Source organism: Balearica regulorum, chromosome 5, assembly GCF_011004875.1.
Source record: "Balearica regulorum gibbericeps isolate bBalReg1 chromosome 5, bBalReg1.pri, whole genome shotgun sequence".
Classification (NCBI taxonomy): domain Eukaryota; kingdom Metazoa; phylum Chordata; class Aves; order Gruiformes; family Gruidae; genus Balearica; species Balearica regulorum.
This window is the reverse complement of record NC_046188.1, coordinates 36,684,969-36,704,710: the sequence shown is the minus strand read 5'-3', so window position 1 is coordinate 36,704,710 and position 19,742 is coordinate 36,684,969. Positions and strand designations below refer to the sequence as shown.

General features: G+C 42.6%; 1 protein-coding gene across 18 annotated transcripts in view; it reads right to left on the bottom strand.

The window, feature by feature from the left end:
* Positions 1-6,332, bottom strand: part of GPHN (gephyrin) — a 301,803-nt gene extending 295,471 nt beyond the window's left edge. For 14 of the 18 annotated variants that reach the window (XM_075754153.1, XM_075754157.1, XM_075754156.1 and 11 more), the window contains exon 1: positions 6,142-6,295. In XM_075754153.1, the coding sequence (XP_075610268.1) occupies positions 6,142-6,205 (64 nt within the window). In that variant the 5' untranslated portion in view covers positions 6,206-6,295. Of the gene's footprint in view, positions 1-6,141 lie in introns of all 18 variants that reach the window. The other 4 variants (XM_075754168.1, XM_075754177.1, XM_075754158.1 and 1 more) reach the window with 3 other exon arrangements.
* Between the last annotated feature and the right edge of the window lie 13,410 nt (positions 6,333-19,742).

Genomic DNA, 19,742 nt, shown 5'->3' with positions numbered 1-19,742 from the left:
CAACTGTATTTGGGTAACTAAACTCCAAATCAAGAAACACTGATTAGACAAGACTTCTCATCCCTGCTCTGTAAGAACACATAAACCTCCAAATCAATGGCCATTTCTTACACAAGCACGTATTAATTAAAACATCCACGTAGAGTTGGGAAATAATCTCTTGCTTTACACACTTTTAACTTCAGTGTTTCCACTACTTTCAGTTCAAAAGAAACAGTATAATAGCAAACAAATTAAACTCTAAGTAAAAGAGTCTGCTCTATCAGTAAGATTCCAGTCACCAATTTTTGTTCCACATTGCACATTAAGAAACGGGGAAAAAATCCAGGATGTTCACCCTCTTTAACTATAAAAGGTAAAGGTTCCACTTCAGCACCATTAAACTATAAAAAGGAAACTGGACAATCTTATGGATCACAGTCACTAGACATAAAAGCTTTTCATCATAGCCATAAAAAAAAATAATCAGAAAGAAAGGCTTTTGTGGCTACAAATGGCAAAGAGGGATAACCAGTTTCTATGGATAAACTCAACATTATGACAGCCTAACAGACGGGAAAGACGAAAATCAATGCTGCTCAGGGTCTAGAATGTTTTACCCTTAACGCAAGTACAGTATTTCTCTACTTCTAGAATTCATTCGCTGAACTATGGTTTTGGAAGAAAACTAAGGCTCCTAAGAAAAGCTACTGACTTGAATCCTACATTTTGAAGATGTGTGCCCAGTAAGATGCAGTGTTTGAGAGAAAGGCAGATCAGAAGCAAAAAGCTTATCAACTTCAATTTAGACAATTAGGGCAATTTGACAATAAGTCTTAGCAAGCTTAATGTCAGTCCTTACCCTCCCACCCACACCTCTGTAAGAAAGTTTACCGTAACTTCCAATGCATGTCCAAAACATGAATAGCATCACTACTAAGATCTTGCAATTTACATGCTATTAATGAAGAACCTTAGAGGAAAGGATCTCATGAAGTAGGAGAGGCATATGAATTTTTAGTTGGAAAACCAACAGCATATATATTTCTAACACAGTCTGACCAGCAATAGTGACACCTTCAGTATTTTGTTCGCTACGTTTCTCAAAGATAATTTTTACAAACTTTTACATCAGTGAACTTCAGATCTGCCAAGGTAATCTCTTTGTTTGGATGATGTTCTCAAGCAGACAACGCCCTCGCTATCTGAGAAGAATGCTTGCTTCAAAGTGATAAATTCAGAGAGTGTGTATGAGCTGTCTTATTTCAACAACTAAATGGTCTCAGACACTAAAAAATGCTGGTGTAATCTTTCACAATACAGTGCTAAGAGGCTAAAAAAGGTCTGAGGTTACGCATTCAGAAACCTTAGTCTGCTTTATTGCATAGGCCTATGGCAATAACTAGCATTCAAAATGGTTTAATCTTTACATAGATGAAGAAAAGAAAAATAAAGTGCCTGAGAAAGAAATCACTAGTGAAGGGTTGCATTTTGCAAAACCCCCTTACTCTCTTTAATTGTAAAAATGTTTCATAATGGTGAAAAGCTGTATCACCACTTTTTAAGCAATGCTAAATGCCATAAAACTATCCTGAAAAAGAAAACTGTCTGAGGTGTTTTTGGTTTTTTTTTTTTTCCAAACAAGGAAGAAACAATATAAAAAGAGGAGCAAAGATAGAAAATGCTGTTTGTGTCTGCTGATGACTCTTCCTCACAGACCTACCTCAAGAGCAGACAATGAATGAAGCTTTATTAGCCAAACCCAAATTTGACAATATTTTTAATCAGGAATATTCTGAAAAAAAAAAAAAAAAAAGTAACAAAACATTAAGTTTTGACCAGCTACATTTGATGCTTACCTGGCAGAAAACAAGAAGAGAGGTAAATAAGAAGAAAATGGGGATGGAGAGGAAAAAGGACAAAATAAAAGAGCAACCAGGCAGAACCAGTCTCTCTTTTTTTGCCATAAGGCTAGTGGAGATGGCAACATTGTTTAGATCTCTCTGGACAGTTCTAGTCAAGGGTTTGCTTAGTCCCTCACATAACAAGAAAGGTCACAGATTATATAACTTTTACCAATGTCACCACCAGTGAAGGGTGACCTGATATTGATTCAACTCTGGGCACCGCACACAGTTCCTTCCCTTTTCTAGCCAACTTCAACGTTACAAAACTCTGTACTTACCAATCCAAGTTCAACAGCCTGATACCAATGGTAACTGATTAACAACCATTCTGTTAAAGGTATCCCAAACATGGAAGACTTGCAAGGGGCAACCAGAATAATTCCGTATACAGATTTGTATTTTACTAAGGAAGCATTGGTGTACAATACTGCAGACAGGGCATGCATATAATCCAACCTTTACCACAAATGTACACATTTTCCTCTTTTTTACTTGTTTCTCTACCCCACATTTCTTGTTTCTCTGTGTGTGTTTCTTTTCTTTTAATTTTTTTTTTTTTTTTAAAGGAAGATATCTAGAACACTTATATTACATCGTTGGCCCAACTCTGCTATCTCACTCTCCATCACAAAAATCTCCCAATCTGACAGTTAGTTAGCCTCACGGTCCTTTTAAAATGTATTTTACCATAAGGGTAACCTCATGACAACATAACACTGACGCTCTATTATTAGTTTATGTGCCTGCACTATGTAACAATGACAGAAGAGGGAAAACCTAGGTTTGGAACTTAAGTGAGCAGTATTTTTAATCTGAACACCTCATTAAACACTGAGGCTGAATATGACACTTTCATGGTTACATTCTTTTCACACGTTGCATAATGTCTTGAAATGATCATGCATAAAGATTATAACGCAATTGTTATCCACAAACTGGTGAGACTTCCTATTTGCATAAGACATAACTCTCTAGTTTACAAGTTTCAGTTTTTATAATCCGTCATTGTTTATATTTCCCCATTTCAGTAAATAAGCTTAACTCTACAACTTTCTGCATAGAGACTCAAAAATAAACATGAATGACATCTGCAAATCAGCAGATGCTGTATACACTAGAGTACTTTTCCAGATTTCAGGAAGACAGTTCTTTCACGTTGAGAAAATGTCCTAATTATGGACTCCATTCTTTGCATTGCCTCCTAACTAAAAGACCTTGACAGTTTGGATATAAGAGAAGTTAACAAGTAAATTTTTAAAAAAACCAAGGTGCTGCATTCTGCATAATTTTGCATTTGAACACAGTAAGTTACTTTGGCTAAGCAATAACCCAACCTTCTATTTCTCTAATCCATTGTACCTGTCATCATTTGTCACAAATGAAGAAATACACACTTGTTTCTAGGTAGGAAACTAGCAATACACACACAAACAAAAAAGGTCTACTAAGCAAAACTAAATACAATAACTTACTTAAAACAAAATTGAATGTAATGAAACTAAGCTACATGTATTAATATATTCTGGAGCCATGTGTATCAATCTTGACAACAGAGAAGACTAACAACATGCCCAAGACATTTTTTTATGTCCTCATTTAAAAATAAACATACAACTTTATTCCAAATTAATTCAGAGGAGTTACTCCTAAGTAAACTTAAAATTCCATCTGAATACTACCATAAGGTGCAATAATGGTACTTCTAAACTGAGCACACCAGGTCCAGTAGGAACATAAATCTATATGCCTCTGATGATAAGCCCACAAGTATATATTGCTAACAAAACAAACATATGGCTATGATCTTAATTAGAAAAGCTAAAGAAGTCATGTTATGTGAATTATCTAACTTCTGATCACTGAGCTATTCTAAATGATTAAACCAAAAAACAGTGCTCATACCTAACCTTTCCATTCCTACACTTATTTCTTCATACACCAGCCAAGAACCAATTATTAGTTCATTTCTATGAGAAAAATATCAGAAGAGTGACTTTTTACATTTGCTGTCTTTCCACAACTGAAACAGCAGAAACGACTAGGGGTTTCAAACCCTCCAAAGTACAAATATTCTCTTTCAGGGGTTAAAGGAAATGCCTGAGTGGAAAGTAATTAAGTTTGCACAAATATGTGATATTAAAGTAACACATTTATAAAAAATTTTCTTTCATGTCTACAAACATACACAAAAAGAAGACCAGGAAAACTGTTAGAAACCAAGACGTCCCCTTTTCAAAGTGGCAAAATAATTATTTGCAAAATTTTTCAGCCTGCAATTCAAAACAATGGCAGTAAGGGGAAAAGGGCTAAAACTGTTCTGCTCACTTACACCTTTTGGTTTTCCCTTAAAAACAAAAAATTAAAATCAGGCCACATGCTCTTCTCAATGGAATTGCAAATTATGATACAAAGTTACAAGAGTTTTATAGTGCTCAAAGAGGATTTATAGTACAAAATAAAAGCCCATGTATTCTGATAGATTATCTGAATCTATTGTGGGACTTAATCGTTATTTACATGATTATAACACCATATGTATCTGGTGCTGGATTCTGGGAGCATTACAGGTGAAAATTATTACAACTCACTGATCAACATAAAATACTAATCCAAGTTACACAGCATGAAGTTGGACAAAATATGCAAAGAGCACTCTGTTAGCAGACAGCTCCTTCTCACTTTAACTTTTACAATAATATGGAATTGCAGGAATGCCCTAGCTTTCAGGAACAAACGGTTCAAACTCCCCCAACTTGACTTTTGCATCTGGTCAAACCTGCTCTGCCCTTACTAAGAATGTGACCGCCAGAAGTAACAGTAAGGATTTCCACTTCTATCACACCGTGCTTTTCTAAAGCTTTACCGTCAAAATAACCTTGCAGGGAAACGCTTCTGACGAAGGGCTGACCTCCCTCCTCCCCGGCGGCGGCGGCGGGAGTTCAGCACCGGGCAGGGGAACAGCGCACGGCGCGCCGGGGGCTCCCGCCAGCCCGTCGCCGGGCGGCCGAGCCGCTGCCCGCGGGCACGGACCCGGATCCGAAGGCGGGGCCCTTGGGGTTCAATACCGCCGGGTTTAATAAATAACTTTCGGGTTAACTCCAGGCCTCCTCTCCAATGAATGCATCCCCTTTCACTCCAAACATCTTCCGACTCCTAAGCCTGCTCGCAGCGCTGCTTTCCATGAACAGTCATGTCTTCCCAGGCTCCCGATAAAAGCTACCGAGCTTGACGCGCAAAAATTTCACTAAAATCTCTCGCTCCTTCCCTCACCAGAACCGCTATTTACGCCCTTATATGCTCGACTCCCTCAGGGCTTCATTTCTAGGCGTACCGAGCTTCCACCGGAGTGCCGTGCTCTACGGTACACCGGAATAACTGCAAAGCTCTCCCCCAAAGGCCGAAGAAACCCCGAAGTCTGCAACACACCTACCCGCTATGGCACTGGGAACCATCCTGTGCAACCATCGCATGTCATGTGCCAGCGGTTTATTAAAGGATCACCCATGCGCTATGAGCAGCAGCATCGTACATGCCCTCCTCTACCTCCCAACAGAAAGCACACAGGCACACGCATATTCTCCCCCACCACCACCACCTCCCACCCCCCGAAAGTAGACGCCAGGGAGGGGGAGGGGAAGGAGTCATCCTAAAGGTGTCTGCCGTGCGGAGCGTGCCACGCTCGAAGGCATCCCCCGGGGCTCGGAGCTCAGGCCGCCTCCCGCCGCCGCCGCCCGGGGAAGGTGGGCCCGGCTCCCGCCGGCCCGCAGCCTGCGCGGACCGCAGGCTCCCTTCTCAAACGCCTTCGCACTCACAGCTCCGCCGCGTTTGGAGAGAGCCCGGCCACGTCTCGACCTCGCGTCCCCTTCGACAGACGCCCACCCCCGCGCTCCGTCCCCTCCAGGCGGGTTATTCCCGGGCCGGTCCCCCGGGCTGCGGCGCCCAGCAAACCCGCTCCCTCGCTCGCCTGCGGCAGCGGCGCCCAACGCCGCCCGGCCTCGCGCACACGCTCCCCGCCGCGGCGCCGGCGACCGGAGCGCCGCCCCCACGTCCCCGTCCCCGGGCCCGTGCCGAGGCCTCGGCTCCCGCACGCACGGCGGAGCGGCGGCTCCCTGCGCAGCGGCGGCGGCGCCGCCGCCACAGGAGACGGCCGCCGGGGCAACCCGCGGGGCGGCCTGACGGCGCGCACCGACCCGCGGTCGCCTCCCGCCTCTCCCCCCGCCTCTCCCCAGCGCCGTCCCCGGCCGCGGCCCGTTACCTGTGAGAACCCCGACGCGGATTTGGTGGTCGTGGTTCGTTAAAATCATCCCCTCCGACGCCATGTTTCCCGGCGCAGCCACCGCACTGACAGGGAGCTAGCGGGGGAGGGGGCAGGAGCGCGAGAGCGGCGCGAGCGCAAAGGGGGAGGAGCAGGCGCGAGCGGGGCGGGGCGAAGCCGAGGAGGGGCGGGGCGAGCGCCAGTCCGCGCGAGCAGATACAACCGCGCGGAGGAGGGGGAGGGAGCGGCGCGGCCGAGCGCGAGAGCAGCGTGCTGCGCGCGGCCCAGGCAGTACCAATCCAGTGCCGAGAGCGCCGGGCCTGGCGAGCGTTGCCGCCGATCGGGGCCGGCGCATGACGCCTGGCGCGTCCCGGGGGCGGGCCCGGTCCGGTGCGGTGCGGTGCGGGGAACCCTTCGGCCGCGTAGCCCGTGGGGTGCATCTGCCGGTGCGACCCTTTTGGCAGGCAGCAGCCCTCCCCCCGAGATGCCCTTTCACCTCACACCCGGCAGCCCCGACAGCGGGGGCTGCGGGCAAGAGGCCGGTCCCGTCAGCCGTCCTGGCAGCGCAGCGGGGAGCGAGGCGGCCCCGGGGCAGCCGGTCCCGCTGTCTGGCCCAACGGGAAGCTGATACCCCCCCCCCCCCCAACCGGGTTCCCTGGGAGATCGGCGGCTCAGCCAGCGCTCCGGTTTGGCCGCTCCCCGCCTGCCTGCCCCTCCGCTGCACGCGGCATCTCCCTCAGCGCCGCCGGACGCCCCTCGGTGCCGCCGAATTCCAACACTTTTCACTTCTGTTTTTCACCTGGAGCAGCTCCTTCACTGCGGCGATGGCACCGCCGCGCCAGGGCTAGGGCCAGCGCCGGGAGCTGGTGCCGAGACCCGCTCCGAGGCGGGAGCAGGGCAGGAATTCCCGGTTCAGCGAACCACAGCGGATTTAGGTTGGCGTGAACCAGGTGCGCAGACGGGCCGTCAGGAGCTCGCAGGCAGGTTGCTCTTGGTCGCCAGAATCCAAAGTCGTTTTCATCATCTGGTTATGCTGGGTTAACAGTTCAGTTCTTCAGACCACTGATAATGGGAAAAGATAGAAGAAATACCCCGTGTCTCAGGGAAATCACACTAGTAGCACTTTGATGGGGCGGTGCACCAGCACACGGTATCAGTATTTCTATATTGGCACAGCAGTTGCAGTGTGTGCAGCCATAGAGGCTGAGAATTTAGGCTCCAGAGATCTCTGGTTATGCAATGGTATAATACAACATATGTGGGTGGGTGTAAGCCTGAACCCAAAACAGCATGGTTACCGAAGATATACTGCATCGCTGGTGCTCATACTGCTGTTCTCTCACGGGTTCAGTCACTATGTGTTGAATATTCTGCTGTAGACACGGCAAAAAGATTTATTTTTTTTTCTCAAACGTATCTGAAATTATCTAAAGTACAAACAAGTAGCTTGACATTTTGTAGCTTCCTGCAGAGGATTCTCACACCCTACACTAAAAACAGTATTGTTTATTCAGAGCATCTCACAGTCTCTCTGTGTAGCCTGTTGATTTGTTGCTCTTGTGGATGGTAAGAAGGAGGGGCAGAATTCAGATTTCACTGGCAACATTAGCTTTAGTATTTCCTGCCTTATAAGTGCCTACTAGTGGGATTTGTGTGGGATTTTTTTTGTATAGAAATGTAGTAGAGGATTGTATTAATGTAATGAAATACTATAAGTTTACAAGTTTTTAGAAGACTGAGTCAAGAAGAAGCTGAAATCAGTAGGAGGAGTTTTATTATCGTAGTATGAAAGTCTTTGTAAACTAGATTGTTAATATAATGGTAGATCCATAACAGCTCAAGAGAAGGTTGTAAACGAGATGATGTCGTGCATTCAAGTTTTCAACACAGTAAGGAAACAAGTGTGTGTGAGGAAGAAACCTTTTACTGCAGGGACATGTTCTAGGAAATGTGGTGGCAGTCCATACCAGAGTTCATGTTGAGTGTCCAGAGGAAAACAAGTTTTCCTTGTCAAAGTCAATACACAACTGATAGTCACATGTTGTCCTGGTCATATCAGTGCTGAAGTATAATTCAGCTTAGTAACCGCTCCGAAAATTTTTTACATTACTTTGTCTACAAACTGTTAATTATTAATAGCTGTCCATCAACAAGCACCACTCTTTCATTAAGCTGGCTCTTCCAGCCATGTTTGTTCCATGTAGTCTTAGTCCACTGGCTGACGGTAGGCTTTCTTATTTTATCATGAGCATTATAGAATGACATTTTTTAAATACTCATTTGGGTAAAACAGTTTGAGCATTCAGGAAGCACTTGTTTTGTTACCTGTAGAAATCTTGATGAAAAAAAGAAGAAACTTCAATATGACTATGGGAAGATACCAGTTTGTTCTGTTGATTACTGTGTGGGCAAGGACGATTTAAAAACTCATTGAAAGTTATCAAAGACATCATACTTAGAATAGGTGTTCAATATAATTTCTGTAATTTTGTTGTCACACAGGTCTGATTTTTTTTTCCAGTGGCTCCTTAAATGTAATTTCTTAACTCTATCCTTTTTTCTTTTGAATTGGTTGGCTAGCTGGATCAGCAGTGGGACACAGCTCTTCAACTGTGTGCCATTGGTACATATCCAGCTGAAGTCATGAAGTAGCTGGCTTAATGAATCATTAATGGAATTCAGAACATTTTATTTCTATGCCACTGGTGCAAATCCAAGTAAGGTCAAGAGACTAGCTGGCTCTGTGGTTCAGTAATAGGAAACAGACTTCTACCTCCAGCTTATTGATGCAAGTCTATAAAGGATCAGGAAACTCTAAGTTTTGAGACATTAAAATACAAAGCTTTTCCAATGCGCCATTGGTTTAAAGTCAATCTATTATACATTATTACTTTCTGATATGTTTCAATAGTCTGTATTGATCTATAAATTTTGAAAAAGAATAGTATAAACATTTTCTGTGTAGCCACTGATATAACACAATACTCATCACTCAAAAAGAAGGTACAAGAGGTGATTTCTTCAAACAATCCCTTCTCTTAGGCAAGCATCTAGGGTAAAGATGGAACGTGCACCACAATTTAGCTGTGTAAGTCTAGCAAACCATCTGAATGTCTGAGTGGCCTAGTCCATCCTTGCCGCACCATCTTTGCCAGAGGCCTCCTGAGAACCCTCTCTGGGTTTACACCTCCAGTCAGGAGTAGGAACCCAGCTTCAGTGACTGTCCTAACTATTAGTGGGAGGGAAATGTATTTTGCTGAGGGTAAAACTGCATTACTCCTTGCACCACACCAACATTTGCAAGGTCAGATTTGTGCATTAAGCAAATAGCCTGTCTGCGAGATTACAAAATGAGAGAAGCTGTTAAGTCTTCCACTTGGTAACAAACTGTATCACAACTTATCTCACGCCCAATTGCAATATGGGCATGTGCAGCAATGATGGGCATGTGCTGCAATGACAGGCATGTGGAAAACTCTGAAGGAAAGGTGGCCCAGACAGACATCCATGCATACAGCCTCTTTCCCTCACTGCCTCCTCCTACTCAGCTACCTACTGTGGTGTAACTTTTGAAATGGCACCATATGCTCAAGGATACAAGTTCACATATATTCTCAGAAACAACAACATCTGGAAGAGTGAAGTTTACTGAGCTTATATGGTATGACTTTGATGGCTCTGTGATAGTGACAACCATATGAGTTGTCTCCAATCCACTTCCCTTGCAGCCCTTTTTTTTACTGTCATACTCTGGTCAGAACATAAAAGCAAAAGCTCTTCCTTCCCCATCATCCTGCCCAGGAAAAAGGTTGTAGTAAAACTGTATCTTCTAATTATTTCATGCACAAAGCAGGTCTATCCAGCTTGTCTCTTCTTTCTCTGAGATTTCAGATGTTGCTGTTTTGCTGCTCAGTTGAAGAAATGTTTCTGTCTCTACAAGCCTTTGGAAATGTATGTTCTGTAGGATTCTGTCCAGGGCACCTTGGACCAATGTGTTTTGTGGCATTATACAGACATACATATTTCTGTGCAGACTTTCCCAGATAGAATTCAAGAAGTGCCAGGCAGGGAAATTCCAATTTGAAGTATACCCTCAGCTTGGTACCAAGGGTTTGAATGCATCACTAAAGGGCAGTGGAAGTCCTGCAGATCCTGTGCAAAGGATTGTCTTTTGGTTCATCATCATTAATTTTTTGTCCATCATCCATTGAGCTGGTCCTACTAGAAGTCTTATTTCTTTGCACCACCTTAAAGAAGATACACCAGATATTTTGCTGTAGTTTTTCTAATCTGCCAAAGTAGGCTTTTCTTGAAGAACAGTACACTAAAAAAGAGCTTACATTCTTTCAGAATGATTTGGAAATGGTGCTAACCAAAGGTGATTTTTAGAGAATTTTGCAGTGATGAGAAGCTTGATGCTCCCCAGTATTAATTCTTCTGGGTCACTGCAGCCCTTACTGACAATCCTCCAGTGCACAACCCATCTGAGAGCAGAACCAAGGTCTCTGAGATAGGTATGCAATATGTGCGACATCTGACTACAAATGCAGTTCAGTTGATTCACTACTAGTATGGGTGCCTGACAAAAATAAATGAATCTTAGCGTGACTCCACATGAGTGGTGTTGACACATTCAATTGTCTGTGCTTCGTTTGCTGCACAACAGTAGCTATTTTAGAAAAGCAGTTGATGAGTTTAGCATACACAAAGAGTAGACAGATTTAAAAGACATCTTTCTGGAACATTCTATTTTTGAGATATCACTTTGACAAAACTGCCTCATTAAGGACTTGGATATGAAAAGTAGGAAAATGCTTTTGGATCTCATGTAAACTAAATTCAGAATTCTGATGAGCTGAATCAGTTCTTTCCATACATTATTTTCCTTTATCTGTGTATCCCCTTGTTTCCATGTAAGAGATGAAATAAAACTTTAAGAAATCTTGGTCTTGATTAATAAGCAACACAATTCCAAACTATATGAAATAAAGCAGAAAGAGAAAAGAGAAGGTAAGTACTTTGAACCCACAATTAAATTATAATATAATTATAATTGAAATATAATATCTCAGAATGAATCACAAATGATCACCACATATTGTGGCCAAAAGTGAACAAATTACAGCTTGCTTCTACAGGAGACCTTGTTGTGATGTTTGCTTTGTCTTAATAGAAGCATTAAAAATACTAGAACAGATACTCTAAGGAAGAGGAAGATACTGTATGGAGAAGGGCAGCTGCAACCCCCTGCCAGCTTGACTGAAAGCAAATTCTCCAACATTCATAGAATGATAGAATGATAGAATCATAGAATGGTTTGGGTTGGAAGGGACCTCAAAGATCATCTAGTTCCAACCCCCCTGCTGCGGGCAGGGACACCCTCCACTAGACCACGTTGTCCAAAGCCCCATCCAACCTGGCCTTGAACACTTCCAGGGATGGGGCCTCCACAACTTGTCTGGGCAACCTGTTCCAGTGTCTCACCACTCTCACAGTGAAGAATTTCTTTCTAACATCTAATCCAAATTGACCCTCCTTCAGCTTAAGGCCATTACCCCTTGTTCTGTCACTCCATGCCCTTGTAACCAGTCCCCCTCCAGCTTTCCTGTAGGCCCCTTCAGGTACTGGAAGGCTGCTGTAAGGTCTCCCCGGAGCCTTCTCTTCTCCAGGCTGAACAACCCCAACTCTCTCAGCCTGTCCTCATAGGAGAGGTGTTCCAGCCCTCTGATCAGCTTCCTGGCCCTCCTCTGGACTCACTGCAACATCTTAATGTCCTTCTTATGTTGGGGGCCCCAGAGCTGGACGCAGTACTCCAGGTGGGGTCTCACAAGAGTGTAGTAGAGGGGCAGGATCACCTCCCTCGACCTGCTGGTCATGCTCCTTTTGATGCAGCCCAGGACAGGGTTGACTTTCTGGGCTGCGAGTGCACACTGCCGGCTCATGTTGAGCTTCTCATCAACCGACATCCCCAAGTCCTTCTCCTCAGGGCTGATCTCAATCCATTCTCCTCCCAGCCAGTAGTTGTACTTGGGATTACCCCAGCCCATGTGCAGGACCTTGCACTTGGCTTTGTTGAACTTAAGGCAGGTTGCACAGGCCCACCCCTCAAGTCAGTCAAGGTCCCTCTGAATGGCAGTTGAAGAATTGAAGAATATTGTGTTTCAGCTCTGAACTACATGCAGGTAGGTTTCAAAGGGTTTCTCAGCATTCAGACCTATGCAACTATATCAACAAAAAAAATTCAGGCAAAAAGCGAGTAGCCATGCCTTCCCCAGAAATACTGTTTGTTGTTATCCATAGACTATGCCTATAAAACTAGTCCTGTGTGCTATCTTTGATGCCTAGTCAGTGATGGTGTGAGAAGATTTGGTCTCTGTTCATTTTTTATGAGTTTGCTTGGGTTTCTGCTCCTCAAGAACAAGATCGGTACCTTATTTGCTGTTTCTGCTTATAAATCTCTGCATTGCAGACCAATAAAAGAGGCTTGCCACCTGTGCACATATAGATTACCAGATGACTCAATTGACATGGCACATTTTTGAGCCATTGTATGTAGTCACATTAAAGGCAAGAAGTTTTTAATACACAGCCTTTTATATATTTTTGGTTTAGACAAGGCAACAATTTGTTAGATAAGTCGTATTTAGTCTCGTTCCAGAACTCTTTGTTTCCTTAGCTTCATCTCAGATACTTCTTTAACGCCCGATATAGGCAGACTGTTGGTATCAGAAGTCTACCTCTTCCATAGGTAATCAAAGTTCAAGCAGCAAAACACACAGAAAAACAAGCTTTCCATTAACAGACTTTTCTGTATGTCTTTTCATTTCCATGACACTCTTTAGTCTTGTATAGGCTTAACTTCCATCTGTCCTGCACTACTTATTTAAAATGCTAATCAACAGCTATTGCCCTAGTATCCAAGTATGTCACAATCAATGTATTTATCCTGGAAAGGTCTGAAAGATCAGACACTATTAGTCTTGGTTTAGAGAGAGAGGGGTAACAGAGCTGCTGGCTGCGTTACAACCGACTTGCTGATGGATGCCGTGGTATGACGGTTTCTTGATTAAGGACCTGTCACAGTCTCCTTGGCTGCTGCTGAAGCAGCATATGGGCGCACCCTTGGGTGTCACCTCGATGGAAAGACAAAGCTGGACAGGGCATTCAGCTGGGACCTGGGAGTTCAAAAGTGCTTCACATCTCCAGTTAAATTCTGGCCCAAAATCTCAATTTAAATCTACACCTCCGAGTGTGCTAGGTAGCAAGCTGTCAGCTGTTCTGGATGGGTTAAGGCTTTCAAGTCCCTCTTGTTTACAGGGTTTGTACTTTGAGTAAACAAATATTCTTAAGCCAGAGGGTGAATACTCAGGCATGACTGACTATTCATGATATTAAGGAACTCACTTGGGAAAAGGGAGACCTGAGTTGTAATCATGATTTTAATCAACATTTAATCTAAAACTGGAACAGAGACTGGAAGTGAAGTGTTTCTGTGTCCAGATCCTTGCTTCTAAGTAAGAGAATCACATGTGTGACCTAAATTAATTTTTTTCTCTCTCCCCTGCTTAACTGAAATCCTTCTTTTCCCTTTTTACTCCACCTGTGAATACTGAAGCTTAAAGTCCAACCTACATAAATAAATTTACTCACATTAAATCTTATTGTCATTAATGAAAACAGTTAAATAAATGAAGCTAAGCATTCTCACAGAATCAATCCCATCTGAAAAAAAATATTTTTTGTTTTCTGGCAAAACAGAAAAGGTTTTAATAGATTATTGGAACAATGCAGAAGTTTCTGGGCAAAATACAAAATACTAAAAAGTTATTTTGTACTGAACATTCAGTTCAACTCCAAATGAAATATTATTTCTCTCTTTGATTTTAATTTAGATCTTATTTGATTGACTTTTATTAAGCCACGTTGGCAATTTCCAAAGAGAAAAAACAATGCTGAAAAGAAAAAAATGTCTTTTGAAAATGTTAGCATTTCAGGTCCTAGTGTTGCTGTACATAAGAGAGTGGATTTAAAGTTGCAGGTGCATCACTGTGTCATCCTGCTCCACTCTTCTCACCCCCCACACCTTCTCTCCACATCTGACCCTTTGTCCTCTCTGGCGCTGCACTCATCAGACTCCTCCATCAGCCAACGCGTTTCACTCCTATGGCAGAAATCTGCGTAGGATTTTAATACGGTCTGGCAGGAAACTCACTCACAGATGGGTCTGACGAGTGCCAGAGACAGCACAGCAATTAGTCTGAATGGGAGGCAGGGGTCAGGGAAAATTTGGAAAGGCGGAAAAGGACCTTCCTCTTTGGTTGGTTTTATTGCCTTGCTACACCTCATGGAATGGCATCCCAAAAGAGATCAATTCTGGAAAAAAAGGTGGTGTTTCTGACTACACCAATAGTTTGCATGGTCAAATCCTTGATCCTTTGAGCCAGTTTTACTAGAAAAATTGTTATTTTACCACTTTGTACAAACCTTGTCTCATATTTAATTGTAATATTTCAAAATTTTTGTCTATTTTCCTGTGGCTGTAATTACTCGTCAAAGTTGAAACCCAGGGATAACTTGAAATTATATTTTTCAGCAAGTAATAACTTACTCTCCAAAAAGTTTCATCTAGAAACAGGAGTGACAAGAAGTTAGTTAGTTAACAATGTGTGCATTTATCTTTATAATAATATCATATAATTCTGATATATCACTTTTTGCCTGCATGTTTTGAAATACTTAGAAATTAATTAATCAATTAATTAAGTAATCTTATTTTAAAGATTAGGAAATTGAGTCAAAACCATGGGTGTCCAGAAATCTTCAATCCCAGTCCAGGAGCTGTTTAGGCAAGCTGACTCTTATATGCTCAGAGTAACATATATGGTAGCCCCTAAATATAAGTTTCCATAGTCAAAGGATCTGGAACAAACATCTTGCATATATACAATTTTTGTAATGCTTCCCTATATGGTACTTGTAGTCATCTGTAGTTTAGCATTTTCTTGGGGGTGTACCATTCTCGTTAGCGTACCTAAATTTGTGAGGCTAAATATTGCTCCATACTCAGGCATGGGCTCATCACTCTTACTGTGTAAAGGGCTGTTTATCTAGACAGTAGCGTACTGATTTAATCTATATCCAGTAGCTACTGCTCATTTTACAGGATTACTTGAGTGAGAAAACAAGGTAATTGGTAATTTTATTCCATCAGTTTTCCAGTAACTCTGTTTGCGAGAGATGGCATTAAGATTCTTGAAGTAGCTTTAGATCAGTGTTTACAATTTATAACTTAGCAGCACAAATACACTTTTACCAAAGTTGTAACTCGTAAAACTACCTTTGTATGATTTACAGCCTTTTTCCAGGATATTGGCTACACTGTTTACTCTGCCTCAGTAAAACATGCTGACCTGTTATGTACTAACAATGACAAACTGACATCAGATAACACCTTTTCTCTTGTATTCTACCATTAACTGCTGTTAACTGTTGGTAACTTGATTTCTTCTTATTCGAACATGTATTTTTTTCAATGTATAGCTCATAAGTAAGCAATACATTGGTACTAAGAGCACCTTTCTGAATATTTTGCTAAATTGTCTCTCTGAAATCAAAGAAACTGTAGTGTCATTATCAATTTCCATTTTGGCTAAAAATAATTTATTGGGATATTTACATACCATCAAAGCAAAGCATTTTCTTATTTCTCAACGGTAGAAAGCTCGGCCTGTCTTACAACTTTGGTCCTGCAACTTCAAAATGCTCACTCTGTAGCAATGTAGTCTGCTTCTGCCGGGTAGGTTCCTTTCTGATTACAGTATTAGCATCCCGACACCCATCAATCTAGCAGATTAGTCTCCGAGAGCAACAAATCTCCTTCACTTTGTTTCCATCTTGGACATGGACCTTCTTATTCCCTGAAAGAGCTTTGCAGGGGCTCTGCTTAATGGGTTCAGCATTATTTCTAAACTGTTGCAGATTTTGAATTGTCATCACCAAAAAAAATTAGATTCCCGTTCACACAGCATTGCCTTTTTTATGTTCAGGGCTTATGACACAAGATCTTGAAGGTCCCAAATCTGGATGCCACAAACAAGTGTGTCACACTGTTTGACAACTACTTAGAAAGCCCTTTTTTATCTAGCTGACCTTTTGAAGTTTGGCACAGCTGGCAAATAAACTTGTTGTGGGAGCATGGTATCCTTTTACTTTCGTGGCTGTTCTTAGACTACACTCAGATTTCAAGTGTCATTAATTTCAAGGGTGACATTACCTTAAGCAATAATCCAGATGTTTTCTCCCAACTGTAACAAAAATACCGTCTTTTTTTTTATGACAGCAGTTTCATGAAATATGAAATATGAAATACTACTTTGAGGGCTCAAATCTCATTTTCAGTTAGAACAGTGTCTCTGTCTATATGTGGACATGTCTAAAAGCATGTGCGTGCGTGTGCATGCATGTGTATTCCTTCCCCCCCCCCCCCATTTCTGTTATTGCTTATTGTACAAACAATGAACTTGAAGAGTCAGGAGCTGTGGTCAAAATTTCCAGTAACTGTTACCAGTTGTGATGCAAGCTGATAACCCTGAAACATAAATGACTTTATGAGATGCTGAGCAGTCGCCTATCAATCAAATGTGAAAATGCATTTTTTGCTTTAAGGTTCCCAGTACCAACAGACATATTTAGAAACTGTGAGTTGCCTGAGATCACATAACATTTTAGAGCAGGAAGCAGGATAAGCATTCTGACTTTCTGATGCCCATGGTTTGTTTCAGCCATTTACACAATACTGTCCGTTTTAGCTGAAAGGTATGCCCTAGCTACATTTAGTACAGAATTTTCCACAGTTCTTTACCCGAGATGTGTTCATTTCTCTTTGTGGATTAGTTGAGTAGTGATTTTTCAGTGAACTGACTGAAAAACTTTCTGCAGGTACATAAGAATTTCATCCTTTCCACCCATCCTTTCCACCAGCAAGTAAAGCCAGTTGACTTACCACTTTGAATTCAGTATTTAAATACAGCCAGGTAGTACATATTTGTTTTACTTAGGCTCCCGCCTCACTATTTGAAAATACACTTGTCTTAAATGTGACCTGAGTGTAATTCTTGTATTTCATTTTGAAAGAGATAGTTTACTGTTCATTTTCTGTATGTGTATTTCAGGAGAATATCATCATGTCTCTGGAACTCCTTTTCTGTCTCCAGTGGTCAGGCTGCAGTATAACTGAAAAAAGCTGCTAAGTATAGAAAAATATCTCTTTAGTGGGTGAGACCTCTGAACGATTTTCAGCTTGGCTTGTGGAAGCAAACCGATTTTTTCTTTCCCTGTTACTGTTATAGCGCTAGGAATAAGGGAGGTAGTCTTTCACATAACATAAAACCTGGTATTTCCTCGCTGTGTCATCAGTTTTACAAATAAGATCCCTGCAGAGATGCTCGCATAAGACACCCTCTAAACTATACTCCATATATTGATACAAAGTGCAATTAATACTAGAATTCAAGTAAAGTTTTATAAGCTGTTGTTTTATCTGACACAATAAGTTCTGGTGAGGGCAAATGCTGTATGGGATCTTGAGTTTCAGCCATTATTAAACTTTGGAGATATTGATACTTTTTTGCCACCAACTTGTGTTAAATTCGTATAACGTTGTTCTTGATTGCGGAACGGATTTTTGTAATGAGTTGAAATTTGCAACAGTTTGGAAGTACTTCTGTACCCTTCATTGCCTAGGGCTTTTAGGGAAGCTCTAAGTCTTGGTAGATACTGTGAGTGATCCTGTTGCACAGTGTGGAGCAGAGCACACTGCCTTAGGGTGTGTGGCAGTACTGCAGCCAAGCTGCCTGATCACACCAAGAACTCACTCATAGTCAAGAGTATTTAAAATAACATTTTCTTCTTCACGTTTAATAAATATCAGTGGCATCCATTTGAGCGTATGGCCAAAGTACATCCTGCTTTTTTCACCTTTCCCAGTTGTATTTCCCCATTCCCTGTTTTGCATTGGCTCTAGCAACTGCATGTCCACAGGGAGCATCAAAGTCACTGACCTGCACCAATGGAGTAATCATATTTTTCTTTTGATGGTTCAATATTCTGTTGTATCAGTGAGTTGATCTAATTCCCGACCACAGTCATTAGGAAATGACTGCATGGAAAAAAAGAAAGAAAAAGGTGTTGGGAGGGGAGGAAGAATAGGCTTGTCCCCTTCATTGGCAGCATAATGTGAAACTTTACCTCGAAGTAAACCTTGCGACGGTGGTGCTATTTTTAAACAGGCCTGTGAGAAAATTATTGCCGTAATGTGAAACTGCACTCTCGCTGTGTCCTCCCAAACATACAGTTCCTATGACCCTTTTTTGTTTTAATCCCTTCCTTTTCTAAGTGCCCACTTTTCCTTTGTTGTGGGACTTCTAATTTAATTCTGTTATGACTTCCAAGCTATAAGTCCTTTTTGACTCCACAGACCCTATAAATGGAGGATCTTTGCAAGCACTTGGCCTCCTTACTCTCCCTTAATTCAAATTCTAAAATGAGATTCTTTACACCTTTGAGCAGAACAGTCACCATCTGCCTTCCTAAATCAGTGAGGCTCACTTCAGTGAACTAGAAATCTGTTCTCCACTCTTCTGACTCTTGGAACCACAGAGTGGTTGAAGTTGGAAGGGATTTGCCCTGTCCATTGCAGGGAGGTTAGAATTAGATGGTCTTTAAGGCCCCTTCCAACCCAAACCATTCTATGATTCTATGGTCTCTCGAGATATCTGGTACAACTTCCCTGCTCATAGTAAGGTCAACTAGGGCAGTTTGCTCAGGAATGTATCCAGTCAGGTTCTGATTATCTCCAAGGATGGAGACTCCAAAACCTCCCTGGGCAACCTCTTCCAGTGCTCAGTCACCCTCACAGCAAAACGGTTTTTTTCAGATGTTTAATCACCCTGTACTTCAATTTGTGTCCATTGCTTCTTGTGCTTTCACTGGGTACCACTGAGAAGAGTCGGCTCCATCTTCTTATCAACATCCCCTCTCCCCCCGTATGAGAGATGCTCCAGTCCCTTCATGATCTTCATGGCCTTGTGCTGGACTCTCTCCAGTATGTCCACATCTCTCTTGTACGAGGGAGTCCAGAACTGGACACAGAACTCCAGAAGTGTCTCCCCAGCGCTGGGTAGAGGGGAAGGATCCCCTCCCTCAGCCTGCTGGCGATGCTATGCCTACTGCAGCCCAGGATGCTGTTGCCCTGCTTTGCTGCAAGGGTATATGGCTGACTATGTTCATCTCGTTGTGCCTCAGGTCTCCCAGGGGTTTTTCTGCCAAGCTGCTTTCTAGCCACTCCGCCTGTCCTGGTGCCTGGGATCAGCTGAAAGCCCCAGGCAACTTCTTATTTTAAAGATAAGGTCAAATATTTAACAATTAAGTTAAGGGGTTTTTCCTTCTTGTTCTTTGTGTCGTTAAAATAGAGTTACAAGCATGATGATGATACTCTGGAGGCAAATGCATACTTCTATAAATACAAGTTACACTGAAAAGCAGACTAACAGTTAGCAGCAGTTAGCTGTTCTGTGTCTCAGAACTTGGCCATTTCTCACAAA